Source organism: Copadichromis virginalis, linkage group LG5, assembly GCF_057382275.1.
Source record: "Copadichromis virginalis isolate Kocher_CV1m ecotype Utaka linkage group LG5, C_Virginalis_male_GT1.1, whole genome shotgun sequence".
Classification (NCBI taxonomy): domain Eukaryota; kingdom Metazoa; phylum Chordata; class Actinopteri; order Cichliformes; family Cichlidae; genus Copadichromis; species Copadichromis virginalis.
In genome coordinates this window covers 7,059,483-7,080,350 of record NC_140622.1, presented here as the reverse complement: position 1 = coordinate 7,080,350, position 20,868 = coordinate 7,059,483, and the positions used below count along the sequence as shown (strand labels likewise).

At 41.1% G+C, this 20,868-nt stretch overlaps 1 protein-coding gene across 2 annotated transcripts in view; it reads left to right on the top strand.

Annotated features, from left to right (window-relative positions):
* Positions 1 to 20,868, top strand: part of epha8 (eph receptor A8) — a 138,700-nt gene that overhangs the window by 22,810 nt on the left and 95,022 nt on the right. For both annotated transcript variants that reach the window (XM_085455673.1, XM_085455671.1), the window contains exon 2: positions 12,235 to 12,299. In XM_085455673.1, coding sequence (XP_085311799.1) covers positions 12,235 to 12,299 — 65 coding nt within the window. The remainder of the gene's footprint in view (positions 1 to 12,234; positions 12,300 to 20,868) is intronic.

The window sequence follows — 20,868 nt, the reverse complement described above, 5'->3', positions numbered from 1 at the left end:
TGTATAATTATGTAAATTTATGCAAACATATCTGAGCCATTCAAAATACTTAATGTGAATAAAAAAACCAAGTGTATATTATTTTTTTATTTTTTATCCAAAAATTGGTGTGTGTGTGTGTGTGTGTGTGTGCGTGCGTGTGTGTGTGTGCGTGTGTGTGCGTGCGTGCGTGTGCGTGAATGTGTGCGTGTGTCCACACTGTTTCATACCATTTCCACTTGTTTGTTCTGTCTACCACTTTAAAACCTATTGGTGGCACTTATCATATGAGTTCAGAAGCAGAGGGTGAAAAGTTGAAACAAAGTCTTTTCTAAAGGGAACATCTGCATCTGCGTGTCATTATAAGTCTCTCAGCCGTCTTCTCCCGCCATCGGTTGTACTGCTTTCTTGGTACCAAGGACAAAAGGCTTACACCACAATGGAGACATTCGGAGGAAAGAAGAGCCTCTGGGGAGAAAAACTTCAGGGAGAGTCTGAAGAAAGATGAGACGAGGAAGAAGAGGGAGGAAGGTTAGTGTAGGTGTGGAGGTAACGAGATGAAGCTTTAATGATCCCTGTGGGGAAAATGGGCCACTGCAACAAATGCTAAAAAGACACAGCAAGAAACACAGAAAGAAAATGGAAAAAAAGAGCTGAACACCATTGAACAAAGCACCGTTTTTACAGCAAGTTAGACATATGGAAAACTGCCACAAAGGACAGTGAGTATTTATTCAGATGGGGAGATGTGAGGATATGTAGAAAAACATGCTGAGAGTAAATTAAGAAACGACAAGGACAATGAAGGCATAAATGTGTAAAATATTCATTTTCTCTTAAAGAAAAATGTAGCCCATATATCTCTGTTACATCATTGTTTCTCTATTGTGGCTCTACTAAGCAGGGCTCCTCTGTAGGCTGGCAGTGTTCTCTCCTATTGATGGTTTCTTACTGTTTACAGTTTTAAAAATAGAGGTAAAGTCTATAGTCATGTATCTACAGGTCCAAGTGATTGGACTCCACACTGAAGAAAATATTTACACTCAAAATGCTGACTTTAAGTGATTTGATGTAAATTCTTCAAGTAATTTTTTTGCATAAGTACAAAGGAAAACATTACATTTAAATGAAATGTATTGGATTGGTATGCATTCAATTTATACTAAGCATATTTTCCTTAATGATTAATTATGTGAATAAATAAACTTTTGCGTTTATACATTTCAGTTACATTTTACTCAAAATTATTATAATCAGTTTGTTAGGTGAGGAGGTGATTATTGAAATTATTCATGGCCAAAAAGGTACCAGAAAGTATGTTAACTGGCATCAGCTTTTACAATGCACCATAAATACATTAAAATGTGCTTAGATTAATTAAAAAAAATGTACCATTATAATAAGGAATTAGCTGATGTACTCAGGTTTGTAATCCAATCCACATTTTAAAGGCAAACTTCATCAAGAAAAGATGCAGTCACTGCATTGTCGTTCCTTCCCTTAATGGCTGCTCCACTCTGTCACAGATCACTACCTTCTTATCAGTGATGAGCATTCAGTGTTGAACTCTGTGTGTGTGTGTGTGTGTGTGTGTGTGTGTGTGTGTGTGTGTGTGTGTGTGTGTGTGTGTGTGTGTGTGAGAGAGAGAGAGAGCATCTCTCTGTCTTTCTCGAGTCTTTAGTTTATTACACAGTGGATGAGAGCCAGCATTAAGGCTGTACACATGCAAACCTTCTTGGAGCCTGCTTGAAAATTCTTATAGCCTGAAAATAAAAATAGGTTTTCTGTAACAGTTTTATTTTAAAAAAGCAAACAAACAAACAACAACAAAAAACTATATGAGGGTTTTTTAAATGCATTACACACAATATTTACTAATACTATTAACTCAGTAATTATCAAAATAGTATTAAGCAAGAAGGTAGGAAAAGAAGAAAAATGACCACAGAATGCTGGCATAATGTGTAGTAACATATGTTGTGGGTAAGCATTTGCAGCAACACAAACATGTTATGTATTGGGTGTGATCCCAGCCTGGAGTTCTGCTCCCATGTGTTGTGGTTTATTTACAGCTCATTTGTCATCCAGGAAGCCACATGATTTTGTTCCCTTCTCTGTAAAATGAAAGTCAATACTGGCTGAAGAAACTTTACAGAACTCAGTTTACAGGGTTTTTCTTCTTCTTCTGATGCCCTCTTTAAATCTTGTCAAACAAAACTAGACTTGGGGAAATTTAGTGAAGCAGCCCAGATAACTTCAGTTGAGTGACGGAGAAGAATCTAATGTTGACACATTCATCAGACTCATTTTACTTTAAGATAAGTCTTGGAATAGTAAGCAAAGAAAAAGCTGCTTTGCTATGAAGAAAATCTTTAAAGAGGGCCGTGATTCAAGCTAATTCTGATAAGGTTATATTCTGTGAATCTGGGTCTTGACATGACAACTGAAAGTTGAACAGCCCTTTGAAGTTTACCAACATGTGCTAACCCTAACCCTTACACTTTACACTCATTTTCCCCTCTGATCTGTTTTCATGGCCTAAAGTCAATTATTATTTTGCACTAGTACCTAGTACCTATGCAACATGAACGCCACAACAATGTCTTTAAGGCAAATGTGGTGTATGGCTTTGTGTCAGACTTGGGAACCTCGGTCATGGTCTTTTGTGTAGCCATTTCCCTTGTTGTCAGGTTTCAAAAATGGTGGTTTTGATTTTTGTGATGGAGACATTCTCATGACTCATCGAGTGACCCCACTGTTGACATCACATTGGATCACCTCAGATCGCTTGGAACCCCAAGCAGTTACAGAGAGAGTACCTGGTACCAGGTACTACCACCTAATGGAAAACTCCAAAACTGAGTTGTGGAGTGCAAAGATGACCCAAGTTGGTACTGGAGGATATGTTCTCTTTCGGTTGATGCACTCGGTACAACACATACTATGGGATGTCATAGCCCCGCATGTCTTGGCTGAAGACATGTCTATTCATGCCTTTAAGGCAGTGTTAGTGGATCTGTGTGCTAGGCAGAGTTATGTCCCCAAAGTGCAGACTCACAGGCAGGACTGTGAGTTTATAGGTAAACAACTAAACGGGAAGGTTAACTGGGAGATCCTAAACAGGCAGAATTATACATGGAATTACTATACAGACAGGAAACACAGCAAGAAGGAGATCACAACACTGGACAGAAGGAGACAGAGACATTATATACACAAGAGGGAATCCAGGCAGAGAGGAAACACGGCTGGACATAATCTGACTGACGAAACAGGGAAGCAGAACAGAACATCACCTACACAGGACTATCACAATAAGACAGGACATACACTGAGACACAGACTATACAAACAATTGCACACACATGACACTAGGATACAAACAACAGAGTGAATACAGCGGATGAAATACTGAATAACTGGAACATAAATAACTTCATAAACCAAAACTATACCATGAGCCCTACTCAAAACTCAAAACATGATAGGGAGATGAACTGTGATGACTTATGAGCAGCCCTGTAACACAGTTCTCCCTCATTTCGATAACCACTGCTCATCGAGCCCAGCTGCACAGGGAGGCAACCTTGTGTTGCACCCCGTTTGCCTCCTTCAGGGAACAGATGTTACAGGCGTAACATTTTTAGTGTATAGCCTGCCAGCACTCCTCCATCGTAGATCACTAAAATGGAAGCCAGTATTTGAATGAAACGTCTTTCAACAGGTAAAAATAAAATGTAAACACATTCACAATCATGATAAATCTATTTGCACTTCTTCCAGCTCATAACTTATTACCCCAAATAAAATCACATTTTCTTTCTTTAGTTTCTGGACTTTTTCTCACTCTGCAGCATAGCTGTGCCTGATAAGCCATGATTGTACGTTTCTTTTCTATACAGCAGGGCTGTCAGTTAAAAATTAAAGAGGTCCAGTTCAAGAAAATAACAAAGTTCCAGAATGTCATAAAGTTCCACCTGCTTCAGAATTCAGTGCAAGATATTTCAATATATTTAATTCTTTCTCATTCAAAGTTAATCAAGGTTTGCATTCAAAAGTTAAAAAAAAGAACTTTTAGAAAAAGCTATCCTAAAATTAAATGCTTAATTTGAAAAAAAGGAAAACTTGTACTCTGCGTTTCCCCTTTTCTTCTTTTTCCTTCACATGTAACCCATCTCAGCTTTAACCCCTCTTTTCTTGCTGCTCCCCTGACTTACTTCTTCAGGCTTCTCTCATCTCCTCGTGGAGTTTTCTGTTTTCCCACATGCACTCTAAATAAATTATTTGATTGGCTGAGCAGCATCACATGGAATGACTCACAAAGCATGTGATTGGTCTGTGTGTTTCCTGTGTACCAGAGCTGTTGAATATATCCATTAACATCTACCTTATTCATGAACCCATTCAGAACAGCTGTGCCAGACTGAAATAACCAGCAAAGAATGGCATCTGGGTCTGGATCTGGACTGCTGTACAACTCATTGGTGACCGAGGATTCACACTTTCAATCTCAAAAATGCCTGAAAACTACTTTACTTTAATCACCCACCATCATTGGATACTCAAGTGTCCTGGTGTGGTGCATTAACACGATCTACTAATAATATGCTCTCTCTTTGCTTGTGAGCACCAAATGAACAATTTGGGAATCATATCAGTCTCCCTTAATTCATTTCCACCTTTCATTTCTTCATTTCATCTGCCTGACTTGAACCAGCACACCTCCCTGTGACTGTTACTGCTCATCATGAGCATTTAAAAAAAACCATACACTTGCATCTGGAGAGGAGGGGAGCGCTGGCGATGAAAAGAATGCTTGTAAATTATTTCATATTGGTTTGAGTTTTCTTGAGAGGCAGTAATTTATGTGGACTTGTTCTTATAATTGGAGAGTATGGAATTGGTGTTGGGACTGCGAAGCAATTCTAAAAACAAAACTAGAAAGGACAGACAATAGCTCTGTGTGTCCCAGTGTGTGCGTCTGTGTGTGAGAGAGAGACTAAGAGGAAATAAAAGAGAAAAAGCGAGCGCCAGCGTTCGGTGTTTTGGTGAAGCTCCTCTCATCTCCGTGAAGGCTTTTATCGTCCGTGGTCGCAGCAGCTATGAGGAGCGTTACAGGCGGCTCGAAGAGAGACAAGAGAAGGAGAAGCTTGTTAGAGCAGGGAGGTGTTGATGAGATAATTACACAGCTGTCACTGTGCCTGTCTCACACAAGAGCTGTGCCATCAATGAGTGTGTCTGTACATATGTGTGAGTGTGCATATTTGCTTGAAAGGATGTACACTTATGCGTTGGTCTATGCACATTTTTGATTGCCATCGAATGTTGCCTTTTATTTCTCTGCATGTACACATGCTATATGTGTGTGTGCTGATACACTTTGTGTAGAGTGATGGCTGCACTCTCCCTTCTGAAATGTATGACCATGTCTTTTGGGGTGGAAATGAAGTTTTGAGCATCTGCTGTGTTTTGCCATTTCCTCCATCTATACTCGCCTCTTTTTTTGTGTTTGTGTGTATACATATATATATATATATTTATAAAGACAACTTTGTTGCTATTGGCCATACCGAGCCATCGACAGCGCTGCAGGCGAGCCGTTCTGTGACAGCCCATAATCCTTCCACGTTGACTCCAGCCACACATGCACCCACTTTCAGCCGGCCACGACCACTGCTGCCTTTTCAGAGGCATCGGAAGGCCTGGCTGATTTGACACATGCCTGTGACATGAAGTGCCAGGCCGCAGGCGCTCAGGCACGAGCCCCGGCGCTAACCTACCAGTCCGATGGAGTCGTGGGGGCGAGAGAGGAGGGAAAAGAAATGGCACTGCGAAAAAGTTGAGCGCCGCCCTGGGAAATATGTGTTGTGTCTCTGAGTGAGTGGGAACAAGCTCCCAAGTTGGCGGACAGCTTTTTCATTTGGCGCTCCCCGAGATGTGGAGGAGAGCAGCACAGAGAGAAATTGGTGAAGGTGTAGGTGGGGGTGATGGTTTGTGTTCCTGTTATTAAGAGAATGCTGTGAAACAGGAACAAACTCAATTTCAAGCCCGGGGGTCCTCAAGGAGATGCACTCTCGGTCCCTCCGCCCGGCCAACGCCAAACAGAGGCTTTTAACCTCTTCACTGCTGCAGAGCTTTTGAGACCGAGCTCTGCTGCTGGAGCTTACTGGAGGTCAGCCTGTTCCCTCAAAAGCCTTGTAAAGCACTGCTTTTAGAACTTTGTGAAAACAGCGCTTGAAGGTGGAGGTGGGAATGCAATGAAGAAAAGGAGAATTAAAAAAAGAGGATTGAGCTTTTTTCCGCTTTCCTCCATACAAGATGAGACAAAGTGTGTGTGTGTGTGTGTGTGTGTGTGTGTGTGTGTGTGTGTGTGTGTGTGTGTATACAAAGTGCTAATTACTGCCTGTCCTCTCTTCTATTCACACAGTTGCCGTCACATTAAAGCAAAGCAGCAGACATGCCACTAAACCCTATCGCTTGTATACGAGTCATAATTCAGGCAGCCAGCGCAAATTAGATAAATGACTCCCACCACCTTCAAAGACAGAGGGATTTCTCATTTGAGTGGAAATTAAATTAATACCACTGGGAACGGCTTGTGAATCTTCACACGGTAACATGCCGCCTCACATATTTTCAGATTCAGGGAGTGGATTTATTTGTCTTTATTTTTTTGTGCTTTAATAATAACAGTATAGTGGAGCAAAATTCCCTCGGTGCAGCGAAGAATTATTAAATCCACTTGCACCGGTACGCTGCTTTCATTATGTCACTTTGGCGGGCCGGCGGAGAGCACTCAGGGGAGTGTAATTGGCGACATCCATTTGTGACCTTGGCTAGAGCGCAAGGGGCTACTGCATCATCGATACGATGCAATGGGATGTCGGTGCCTTGGCGAGGGAGAGGCAGAGAGAAGGCTGGGAGATGAGGGAGGGATGGATGGAGGGATGAGCGAATGGTGGCACTGCCATCTGTCTGTGTGTTCTGACCCACTGCCCTCCACAGCGGCCCAATGCCCAAATTAGAAGGAGTGACACACCAGCTAATTGCAACACGTGAGAAAAGCTACAGCCTTTGCACAGAGAAATTAGGAGATGACGAGACTCCACTTGGCAAGATTTTTATGGAAAAATACTTGTGTCTTATTACTCTAAATCATGAAGTGGAGCTTCAGTGAAGAAGAGTGCTCCATCCCCATTACTTCATTTTGCACTCATCCTAGTTGCCTCTATGAATTGTGGGTGTTCTTGACCCACTGCAAGCCACAAATTGACACTTGAGAGCAAAACACACAACTCCCTCTGCAAAACAGCAGCCAGTAAGCACTGTTCAGAGTTGGACTAACCCAGATTAGATCTCTTCATTACTTCTAAGAATGGCTGACTCCTGCTATTTGGAGCCACCAAAGAGCCAGACAGCCCAGAATCATTTTAATAAAGTGAGCTGCAAAATAAGTGATTTTGTGCATGTCCGTGTGTGTGTGTGGGTGTATGCACACGCATCATTTGCGTTGAAGGGCTGTCAACCCACACAGGTGTTTTCAATGATTCCGCCTAATTAGAACATTCTTCAGGCTACAGTTAGGAACAACTATGCTAGGAGACTCGAAAGTCACTACACTCTGAAAAGCATCTTATTGCTCTTAATTCATAATTATTACATAATTATCAGCACAAATTACAGTTAATAATAAAAATAAAATAATTGCTTTGCAGTCAGTTGCCATCTTCAGAGTGATTTTGGCGCATCAAGATGACACTAAAACAGCATTAAAACAGAAACAGCCTCCTATTGACAGAGGGGGCAAAAGTACAGATATTCTGTACTTTTATAGAGTAGCAGAAGTACAGAGAGTGTTAAAAAATACTTCAGTAAGAGTCGAAGTACTGATTCAACTTCTTTACTCACGTAAAAGTAAAAAAGAACATAAACAGAGAAAAAGAAGGAATTTAAAAAATATCTCTATTTTGTTTCCTACTCTGTAGAGAGTGACTTTGCCTCTAACAGGAACATTAGTAGAGAAGAGGCTAAAATGGGATCCAGCAGGTGGGAAGGCCTTTGAAACATTCACGGTACAGCAAACTAACCTGTTTATCCTGCACTAACCTGCAGAGGATTTTCATACAACCTTTAAATAACACAGTTAGTCGGCCTCAGCATGTTTCACAATATAAGAAAAAACCCTAATGTCACATGTACAGACCCAATATCTGATTTAAAAACATGAGGACTTACATATAAGCTTCACATTTACAGTTTAACACCACTGAGCAGTCCTCACCTTTAAATCTAAGCTCTCTTCTTCCTCTCCTGTCCAGTCTTTCTTATCTTTCTCCATCTCTGAGTAAAGTCAGCTTTCTTTCTTTTCTCTCCCTGTGAAATACAGCAGCTGGACCTTTAGCTGCAACACACCGTGAGACAAACGTCACACAGGTTGTGCGTTTGTTAATGTTTGATAGAAATGCTGCACTGAAATGACCTACTTAAATAAAATAAATTCTCTTTATGTGCGCTCCTCTCCAGTAGGGCTTGCTAGTTGCTTAAGTACTGCAAGAATAACTTACGGAGACCTGGAGTTGGTAATTAAAAACACCGAGCCACTTTAACCCCTGAATTTGGTAAACAATTTTGCTTCTTTCATCTCTTTTTACTTGGTGATTAATACTGAAACAGGACTGCCTTTCATGTGTCACTGTTCACTCTCATATTTGTTTTAATGTTTGAAGGCTTGCAGGGACGTCAAATAGTAACTCCCCTCAAAATCTGTTAAAGCAAAAGTAACGAGCCTGTTCTGAAAATATAAGAAGTCGAAAGTACAGATATCTGTTTAAAAAAGTAGGGTGTAAAAGTAAAAGTACAGAAACCTGAACATTCTGGTACGGTAACAAAGTATTTGTACTTTGTAGTGTCAAGTCAGGAGTTACATGTAATCTGTGATAATATTGTGACTAACTGCCGTAAATATTTAAAAATCAGTTGCTGTCTAACACTAACCAGAAAAGCTCAGTGTAGTCACTGGGCAACCTCCGATAGGACTGTATTCAAAAAAAAGACCACATAAGCTCTTATTGTAATAAATGTGCTGACACCTTTAGATGTGGAGGGAAAAGATTTTCTTTCGTGCTAGAAGATGGAGCCTTCTAAGATGTTCAACGCTGTAAAAGAGTGTGTTTTTTTGTTAACCTATATCAAACTAACCGGTGGGTGAAACAAAAAAAGGGATATTACTATATAAAGGCTAACAGAGGCACTTTAATGATTACAGGCACTTCTGCAGACACAATAGATACTTCACTCTTTGTTTTCACCCTTATTTTTGTTCCATGCCACATTTACTATGTGAACCAGTCTCTGCTCTCTCATCAGCCGTGTTTCCAGCAGCGACAAGCAACTGTTTCAGTGAACAAACTCTGATAAACACAAAAAAACGCAGCAGGATGCTTCAGATACAGTTTTCCTCAGACAGTGTTGACGTTAGTGTTAGAGCTGATACTGGACTAATCTTGGCTTTTTTCTTTTGTGTCTGCTGAATTTGAAAGAAATTTCCATAGTCTTTTTTTTACTGTATATTATATATACTGCATATTTATTGCAGTATTATGAAAAGATATGTAGGAGTGTTTGTTGTTAAAGTTATGGAGAAAGCCAGACGTCAGTCAAGCACAAAGTGCTCGCACAGTTCTGAGAGGACATCTAATCAGGCAGAAGAGAAAACACCTGTGTAAGTGTACCGTAGCTGTGCAGACGCTTTAAGTGCTCATTACGCGCATCAGCTTTTTTCCTGTCACTTATCGTCAATCAATGTCTGCGCATCTCTTCCTGTGCATGAAATGTCTCTCTGTGGTGCTTTTCTAGTTTTCAGACATCATAGTTACTCATGAACTATCACAGAGGAAGATATGTAAATGTCATCATTTCCTTTTTGCCGGCAGACTGCCATCTACAAAACATGCAAATGCACAAAAGCACAACTTCTGAACAGTCAGTGTCATCATTTCTGAACTTTCACTTTGCAGCATTTTCCAAGGAAACCACAGAGATCACCTCACGGTTGTTTTCTGAAAAATTATCCGTATGAGTAAAAAGCATGAACTCAGCCAGCTGAGGGGGAGGAGGCCAGGCCTTGGCAGTTTGCTTGCTGCTTTGAGGCAAAACGGTTGCATACGGTAGCAAGAGAGACAGGAAGAGAGCAAGTGTCAAGCAGAGAGATGAAGATGAGAGACCGAAAGCTAAGAAGTGTGAAGTGTTTTGTTAAACTCATTCTAATATGGGGAACAGCACTTGGCTGCTTGACAAGCAGCCTTGGGGCAGAGATCATATTAGCTGGAAGTGCTGGAGGGGTGAGATACACGCACATACACACACATACCTGCTTGAGCAGACTGTATGGACACTGCTGCTGTGTAGAATTAATAGTTCACCAAGATGCGATTTTTCCTCAGCTGTCCATCCCATCTTGTAAAGTCCTGTCACTCAGATGTGTTTTGATCGAATGTGGAGTGAGTTTTAGATGCAGCTGTATCGGATAAAGACACAAAACATACAGAAATTATAGGAAGAAGGACAAGTCTGTGTGAGCTGAAAATACTTTAACTTCCATTTGAAGTGAACATGACTCAAGCGCGTGGGTCTCCATGAAGATGCTGCTACAGGTCATTCACAGTAAATGGAGGTTTTTATTTTCAAATTCTAAAATGTCATAAGTTAGCTGTTTGCACTTTTTAAAAGCTTGATGACCAAACAAGCTTACTGGGTTGGTCCTGGGCTGTATTATATAGTGCTACCAAATTGAACTATTATATAATTATAGTTATTAAATTATGTTTATATTAAATATTTATAAAATTGCTGCTATTTCTGTGACATGACTTTCTCTAAAACCTTTTTTTTTTTACTTTTATTTTAACATTTAGCTCGGGCTTCCTATTTGAATTTTCTCTCTAGCCCAAAATGATCGAGGAGTTATGGGAACGTGGTTTGCCATTTGCCAAAAGCAAGGTGGAGCTGATTATGCTGCCCGTGTTCAGACAGCAGTACTTTGTGAATGCTTTGTGTTACTGTGACACACCGAATATCCCGTACAGCTCGTCTTCTCAACTTTCTAAAACAATGAGCATAATGGAGTTACAGTCATTTGAACAACACTTATGATGGTAAAAAAGAGTTCAGCTATGTGTTAGCTATTTCAGGTTGGGCTCATTTAAAAACCAAAAACAATTAAACAAACAAGCAAACAAACAGGGAAAAAACACATGCACCAAATGCTTAACTACCAGGTAAGAGAAAAAAAACTTCTCATTTCAGTTTTTTTGCTGTAACAAAGCTAAAGATAAGTTAAGTGTTAGTCAGTCTGACATAATTGGCTTCAAACAGAACAAATCTGCACTTAAATGCCCAAATAATACTGCAGTACTGGACTGGTATTTTTACTTTTACTGACCAAACAAAAGTGGTTTGCGCTGTAAGCCAAATTCATGCACCCTACATCCTTACCTACGGCCAATACTGAAGCACCAGTCAGCCTAGCATGTACATGTCTGGACTGTGGGAGGAAACCCACACAGAAAGGCCCCAGAAAGGTCTGAAACCACAGCCTTGCTGTGAGGCATGTTCACACTGCACCACTGTGCTGCCCTTGAAACTTCCAGCCAACAAGCAATAAACAAAAGTACCATGAAAAATAGAGACAGGCAAACAGTGTCTGATTGGTCGCCGCCTGCTTGGAGTGACACTTTGCCGTAATGTTTTGTCAAACTGTTTTGCACTCTTGTTAACCTTCTGTATGTCCGTCCCATGTGTTACATGCTGGTGTTTGGTACTTGCCTTTTACATGCCACTTCTTTCCTGACTTAAAACACATATGAAAATGGAGCATTCTGATTGGTGGTTTTCACCCATATAAACAAACAAGTTAATGCAGTGTTTCTATTCCACTCTGAAAAGCAGTGTTTCGTGTCCTGTTCTATTCTGAGCTCATACCACTGAGGTTCTGAGGTGCCGTGATGGGTGAAACAGGTCAAGGTGACATCACGGATGTGACACCTGGCTTAGAGTTGCCGTGACGACCGTCCCGGCTCATCAGTCACACCTGTCAGACAGGTGTATGTGTGTATGTGGGGTGCTCTGTCGGGTGCCAGTGCACACAGAGGATAGTTATGAAGGACAGGATGGATGGGGCAGGATGAGGAAAAACAATCATTTAAAGTTCACCACTTACCTCCTCCGGTGTGTTGTTCTCTTCTCTCTCTTTTGCAGTGAATCTACTGGACACGACTACAATCTCAGGAGACTGGGGCTGGCTAACATATCCATCACATGGGGTAAGAATGACATCTGATACCGGCATGTTTGCAGGGCAGTCGTTTTGTACTGCGTCTGCGCTTAATCCCAAGTCCATAAATTTAAACCCCAAAAATACCTGTTTGCAAGTTATTTCTATTTTTTCCCATTTGAAAGCATGTGAGGTGATTTTCCAGTTGGTGGGGAAGCCTGTTCTTATTAAACGCGATCCAGTTGTAACTCTGACACGAAAGGCTAATTACATGTTCGTCATTTGCAGTCAGACAACTACACACAGCACTCACCTAATTCCAACATTGGCTTTGACATCACTCTTAAGCCCCCTGCACATACTGGCAGCAAGGTGCGTATTGCAGAGTGGGATTTGGGGTGGAGGTGGCTCAGCCCCCAGGGAGACAGGGAGGAGAGAAAAAGATGAAAGAGAGAACGAGGTGAGAGCGAGGGCACGGCGTCGCCGCATTAGCATATTGTAATGCCACATGATGATGCCTGGGGTGATGAATTAGGACTCCAGCCGCGATCTTTATAGCAGAGAGATGCCACCGTGTCCCTGACTCCCTCGGCTGTCAGCGAAGTGCTAGAAACATTTAACTCACCTCCGGCCCACACAACAGAAGGCGGTGTGATTGAACGGCGGCCAGGAGGAACAGATGGATTGTCTTTCAAGTCCTGAGAAAAGAGCTGGAAGAATTGGATTAGAGCTTTGAGTGAAATCACTCCTTCGGCGTGATACCAGCGTGAGAAGTGAGTCTCCTCCATCCTGACAGGTCCATGTTCTAACATCTAGATTACATAAACTCAGCCTGTAGTGTTTCATTTAATTGGTTCAATATGCAGGAAATATTCACTCATAATTTGATGAGAGAGATTTTCTTTCCTCGCTGCTCCTGCAGAACAAACACTTGGCAGAGTAGATGTAGAGTAGGAGTTCAGCTTTGTGGCGCTGTAGTCAGGCTACATACACTATGATTACATGATTGTCAATGAAAACACAGATGGTGTGAATTCATTTGAACTTTTTGGGGGGAGCTCAGGCCATTTATATCCATTCATGCACAGCAAACACGACCTGTAGGTTAAGGTTATGAATCATAAATAAAAGAAACTACTTTGCAAAATCACTGATTACATGCCGGAGAAAGTAATTTGTTACACTGCTAGTTACATTACTTTCTCATTACAAAACACATTGTCTCATAATTACCCAACAGTTCCATACAGTAACACAAATCCCATTTTATACAAAGCCGACAGCACAGAGCAAAGTTGAAAACCAGCATAAAGAGACTTTAAAGTGATCATTGGGGCGAATCTACTTTAGAAATTAAACAGGTAGAAACGGAGGCTGCAGCCTACTGCTTTGTGTTACCTGTTGGTTGTTAGGTTTAACATCTCTCTGGGTTCATGGCTAACTTTGTGTTAACATGCTGTCTGTGCTGTTATCACTATAATGCACATATAGCCTGGATATACTTTGCTTTTCACCATCACACTCGTTGCCTTTTGTGCAATAAAAAGTAATGTTTGTATCTCCCCTGCAGACAGCTTCTCCAAAAAACAGTGGAAAAACAAAATAATAACAACAATAATTATTATTATTAGAATAATAATTGTGGTAACACATAAATTTTTAAGTCTTATCTAGACAAATCCTTTTAATAAAAATAGTTTCCTCAGTGGAAATGAAGTTGCAACAAAGCAAAAACATAAATACAAACCCTCCCCAAAGATTCACAGACATTAAAATATCAAAACATAGTCATTACATGCTGTACTGCTGGCTAGCTGTTATTTTAATATACTGTATTCAGGGATTAAAATGGGATTTGGAAGATGAGGGAATCTGAAGTTATTGGGTAGGTGTGTAGCACAGGGAAAAGACTCATTTAGAAATAGGTCACACAGTACTTTGTGTTATGAACTATTTTAATTTGTTTTTTTCGTGGACGGGCTGGATCAGCTGACCCGTGTGGCTGCTGGCTCTGAGGTTCCAGTCTACAATATATAAGCAGATGTTGCATCCGTCCTAGCAGCTTCCCAACCTTGCAAGCTAGTTTAAAGGTGGAAATCTGCAGTTTTTCCAAAGAGCATCCACAGTTCAAAGTGACGACTTGTTACTCTCCTACATTTAATCCAAATTATGATGACTGGACACCACAGCAAACCAGTGTCCTTATTATTCATTTTATGTCCCATTTGAATTAGGTGAAATAGTTGTATTTGTTGTTGTTTCTCCAACTCATCATGAACAGATCACGATTTTGCCCGACTTTAAAAGAAATACAAAGAGTAAGTACATGTAAGCTTTAGGTTTCCAGTTTATCAAATATCACTTGCTGAGCAGTCTGTACCTTTAAAAGTCATCTCTCACCTTCCTCTACTGTCTGCAGTTTCTCACATCTTTCTCCATCTCTGAGAGTGAAGTTATCACACGTATTTTTTTCCCCTTAAATACTGCTACTGCACCTTTAGGCTAGTGAGGCAGTTGGCCAAGTCGCACAGAAACATCTTGTGTGTTTGATGATATTTGCTGAGGGGTTTTTTTTGCCACTGAAGAAAAAGTAATTCAGTTTATGCTCGCTGCCCTTCCCCACCTGATGGGGATGAGACGAAGGAAAGGGTGTGTGCGTGCAGATTGTGCAGTAGGGTGACATCACTTTCAGGCTTGATGAGTAACTTCATGGCATCAGCTGGAAACCGTGCCAGCCTGCAGCTGACGGAGAATGAACTTGCTTGCTATCATTAAGTATTAAACTGTCTATCACATTTAATTACTTGTTAACTGACAGTGTTGGGATTTTGTTGTGGATTGTTCCAGCCCATTTCAGCTGCTCACTCCATTGACTGTACTGACCCATTTGCACGTGTGATTAAAAATTCTTCTGATCTTTTAATTATAATTTTGTGTTTCCGAAAATCATGCCTTGAATTACAAAAAGCCTTATAATATAACAGTAATACTCAACTTGAAAAAATGAAGGAAACACTTGACCAAGTCAATCAAACTTCTGGGATATTGATCGGGTCAGTTTGGTAGCAGAGGGTGCTCTTTAACAGTTTCAGCTGCTTTGGTGTTAATGACATTAACAACAACAATGAGACAACCCTAAAAACTGGGATGGTCTTACATACCACTGACATTTTTCCCTCTTCAACTTTTCTAACTGTTTTGCATTTGGCATTTGGTGGGATGTGATACCTCAAACGTATCGAGGATCCACAGGTTGGAGGATGCAACTTCTCTAGTTTGGCATTTCCTCTTCATTTTTTGACATTGAGAGAAGCTCTGCATTTCTCTGACGGCTCGTTTGTGTAAGACAAAACTAATGTTTGTAGCTGGATAAATACACATCATGCTGCTGACAAGTTACCTGAGATCAAGAGCGTATCCAGCGCTTGGTATTTCTGGCATGCTGGCATTAAATATTCAAGACTCATATTGCCACACAAATCTATCAACTATACATTACTGTGCATACATAGAATTAAGGTTGTTTGTATTTTCACCACTGATGGCCTCCAGCTGGATTTTGTCATTTGTGAGTCTGGGCACAGAAAATGCTAGGCTTGTTTAATGTAAGTAAGGAACTGCTGTCTTCCATGTGGGAGGTTTGATATACTCAGAGCAGTAAGTGCTACAGTAGAGTGTGTATGTTTTGAGCTTGATAATGATGCATTCAAAATGATTCCTCAGCAAAGCTATTGAAGCAGCAGCAGTGCTTACTGCTGCTGCGGGTCAGCTTCTGCTTTCAGGTTTTTTCAGCCATGGTGAGTGAAAACCAGAAAAGTACCTATGTTTAATGGTTTGAGTCTCCTCGCTAGGACTGCACCAGAATAAATATACAGTATGGCTCAATAAATGATAAAGAATTTAGAGGTCCTGATGCACAGCTGTTTACAATAGGTGGGCTAAGGTTAACTGTGAGCATGAGCGCAAGTGGTGGTGCGATTTGATCAATTGTACCTCAGCACAGGAATCACATGGTATATGTATGGTATGTTAGAGTTAGGCTAACCCTAACCCTATGGCAGGAGAAGCACTGAAAATGTTAGGTGATTCACACTCCTGACACCGGTTGGTGCTCACGGTTGTTCTTGGAAACGGTGGGCTGTGCCACAAGCGACTGCTGGCTCACGGTGCACTTTGATGTCATTCTTGTTAGACAAACTGAGTAGACGTGGACACCTGAGTTTTTGTAGGCAATAATGTGAAAGCATGCCACGACTTTATAGGTGTTTCTATGATATATTAGCATCTCGTGCAGTCAGGACACACAGTGGGGGTACTGCTGCAACGGTGCTGCAACGGTGAAAATTTCAGAAAATTTTGTTCCCTGCTTAAATTTCTTCTTGTCTTGTTCTTGCCAGAAAGAAGTGATTTTTTTTTCTGATCAGCTCCACCTGTGGTGTAGATGAAGACCTGCCTCAAGCATGAGTAAGCATCATAATGGATTACTGTACTCATGTCAGACTGGATGAGCAGTGACTAATGTATCGCTCATAATCCTAGAATAAGGGCTGCTTTGATACAAAACTGTCTTCATTAAATCATCAATACTAACATGTAATTTTTGACTGCATTACTATCATTATATATATTATCAGATTCTTTGATAAACAGTTGAATGCACAAGCCTGCGACATGAGATTTTCAAAGGAAAGCCGACCAAACTTATTTTAGTAAGTGGCAGACAATCTCAGAGCTCAGTGTTCTTGCATATGAGCTTCCAGTGGTGCCTAGATTGTAAAATTGAGATCAACAGTTTACATCAACTGACTGACTGAGCACTGTAGTGTCATAAACCATAAATGTTTTGCTTCGTGTTGTAGTTTTATGAACTGATTGTTGCCACCATGAGCTGGTAAATATGGGCTATGTTTGTGGCTAGAAAAAGTTGAGGGACTATATTCTTTGACTCAAGAAGCTTTATGTTGTAAAGTTGAGACCCTACAATAACAGAGGGAAAACCCCAACAATGAGGCAAGCATTTGGCAGCAGTGGGAAGGAAAAACTCCCTTTTAACAGGAAGAAACCTCCAGCAGAACCAGGCTCAGGGAGCTGCAGCAGTTGGGGGTGAGCAGAGGAAGAGACAACAAAAGACATCCTGTGGAAGAGAGCCAGAGATTAATAATAACTAATGATTCAATGCAGAGAGGTGAATAAGCACGCAGAGTGAAAAGAGGAGAATGAAGAAGAAATTCTTAGTGCATCATGAGAAGCACAAGACCTTGTGTGTGAGGAGAAGGACGTCTCTGTGGAGTTACTAACATCAGAGTAGAGGTACAGGGGTAGTAACTTTGCAAACTGTCTGTGACCTTTTAATATATAATATGTCGATAAAATCGCGATGACAAGAGATGTGCTTCATTTGTGCATTACTGTGCTTCTTGGCAATACTGTTGCTGGTGTTGTGCAGCACTTTGTTCTTAATATTTGTTTGTAACTGTAACTGTTTTTGACCTTCTCAGCTTTGTTGTATAGTGCAGTGAAGAGTGACAGGAAAGCAGAGGGAGAGAGAGGGGGTAGACATGCGGGACAGAGCTGGTCGCAGAACCCGGGCCGGCCGCTCTGCGCCAAGCAGCATGTGGCCGCCTTTTCCCAGTGAGCTAAACCAGAGCCTGCACTCCTTCAAATTTAATACAAACTAAGATATCCAAACCTTCTGCTTTAATATCTGATGATGATAATGTTATGGTAATAATAATATGTGTATTCATAGTCCGGCTTGACTTTTAACTGAGACACAGTGTAAGAGAGGAAAAGATTAGTGAGACCTCGTGGGTTCTTTGATAAGTATATTTTGACACTTTCTAACTCTCCCTGTCTCTCTGTCACACTTCCATACACACATTCTCACGCACACACATGCAGCACGTATACAGGATAAGGTCGTTTTTTGCCATCCTGACAGTTTACAGTGTTATGGATGTGCCATGCCAGCAGCATCCGGTTCTGGGCACAGCAGCTTTCTGATGTTCTTAGTTTAGAGAAAATACAAGTGCAGCGGAAGGACTGTGTCACAAAAAGCTGTTGTTACTGCACAGAGCGTGACTCCTACATGAACAGTCGCACTGTGTTTGACTCACAAAGTGGGTGAGAAGTTTGGATTCAGCAGTATTGTGTGAATGTACTGTGACATAACAAATGCATTAAGCATGGATCTGCTGATAGTCTGCTGGTTCAATTATGTTATTTTTATCTTGAAGTGTTGTTCAGGAAGGGACACACGTGTCACTAAGAGTGAGTGAAAAAGGCAAAGGTGAGAGGGAGAAATAGAGAGGTTGCCCACAGGGAACACAGGAGGAATAAGTGTCAAGTCCATGCCAGAGGAAGATGGATTAAAGCTGTCGTTGTGCGGTTTCCTGAATGTGGAGTCATTTTTAGGCGGAGGGCTAGAGATTGGATGCAGACATTTGCCGTATGCAGCGCCAACAGTCAGATTCATTCCCTTTGATTTGGTGCCTTAAATTATGTACGAATGATGCATGATATCTGCTTAAATGGTATAACTGTTGACATGTGAAATATTTTTTCTTTTAATTTCCTGTAAAATGTGTTTTTGAACAATCTTCACTGAAATTCTTCATCAGCTCAAATTGCCCGTCAACCTCTGTTTCCAGATTTAAAAGGGGGCATGTCAAGCTCTGTCTGAAATGGGCCTTTGGGTCCTCTCTTTCTAACCCTTCCTCCTGGCACTCTGCTTTAGCCAAGTGCTGGAAAAACTGATCAAACAGTGTTTTACATTACAAATGGATAACGACCCACAGCATGCTGCAAAAGCAACCCAAGAGTTTCTCACTGCAAGAAAATGTGATATTTATCATTTCCTTTAAGTCACCTGATGTTAACCCAACAGAGGATGCATCTTTTTATTGGAAGAAAAAACTGAATGTAGGAAGACCTCTGCCAGAGGTTTCTTCCTGTTTAAAGGGAGCTTTTCCTCCCCACTTTTGCCAAGTGCTTGCTCACAGGCGGTCACGTGATTGTTGGAGTTTTCTCTCTGTTAATGTAGGCTCTTCAGTTTAAGATGTAAGCTTCACTGCTGCTGAATTGGTGCTGTGTGCAAATCAAATTGGATTGAATTTGGTTTAATTAAATCAGATGTTAGGAAGGGAGGTAAAGTTCAAACAGAAACCTACACGTACGTGTACACAACAAGCAGCAGTAGCTGGTGGCTGAAAGGCGACCGTTATAATTCTGTCGGGTGGTTGCATGGTGGGTGACCTTGTGGTTCTGTGAACATTCTTAATACTTACAGATAAATACTAATAAAAAATAAACAGTAGTTACTTTAAGGTTTGCCTTGGAATCCGTTTGAACGTGAACATCAAATTTTGTCTCCTGGAACAACTTTAAAAACGAAAATAAAAATAAGATTGTATAAACAAACCATTAAGACACAAAATGAAAACCACCTGACTGTGTTTCCTTTGTGGAGCTAAACAGCTTCTGGGGTACTGACACACGACCTCTGGGGGTATCCTCCACTGTCTGGCAGGAGATCTCTTGAATCTTGTGAATTTCATGGCGTCTCTGTTCACTGTTTAGCTCAGGTGGAGATCTGGATAGTTTCAATTTCCTTCATCTGTCAGAAGTTTTAATGTTGCAAAGGGTTGGTGTATAAGACAGATTGTTCTTACAAATTGGCTTAACTGACACTAAGTTCTTTACAGTCATTAAATGGAGATAGGATTTTTCATAACAAATATTAAATAACCTTATTATATAAGTAAGGCAGTAAATTAGTTAACAAGACTAAAGTTTTGCTTCTAGAAACACGGAGAGATAGAGGGAAATGATGGAGAGAGACAGCAAGAGGTGAGTAGAATATTTTAGCACTGTTACAGCCGGATTAAAATGTTCCCAGCAAAATAGCTGGGGAATGTCAGCTCGCACTTACTCTTCAATCGATGTGTCTGTGAGTGTGTGCGTGCATATGTGGGGATGCATTTGCACACGCACGTGTGTGTTGAGGGGTTATGTCTTTATTAGCACCCTGACCGCTCCCATTGCAAGTCTCGTTTAGATGACATCATGACAGATCACGTCTTCAACTCAAGGGGCTTCTTTCCATCCAATTTATTCAGGCAATGTTAGGACGCCTCTGGGCTGTCCCAGGAGCATCTTTCTCTGTTTTGCCTTCTCTCTCTCTCAAACACACACACACACACACACACACACACGCATGCACGCACACACACACACACACACACACACACACACACACACACACACACTCGTTCAATCTCTAACACACTCTCTTGGAGCTTGTCAAATAGGGCAGGAAGACTTCATTATCCTCCAGTCCGGTCTATGTTGGCCATGACAGGTTCATCCGCCGGCCACCCCACAATCGATACAGCTGACAGTACAGTGTCTGTGTGTAGGTGTGTGTGTGTCTGAGAGCGAGGCAGAGAGCGAGTGTGATTAACTTCAGCCAGGAAAGCCATGATGTGTATGAGCAAGTGATGAGCTGAAGTGTCAAAAACCAACACTCTGTTGCCATTACTTATTATTTCTCCTTTTCCTTGTGTTTGTTTTCTTCACACGCATGCACCACACATGCACATGAACACACACACACACAT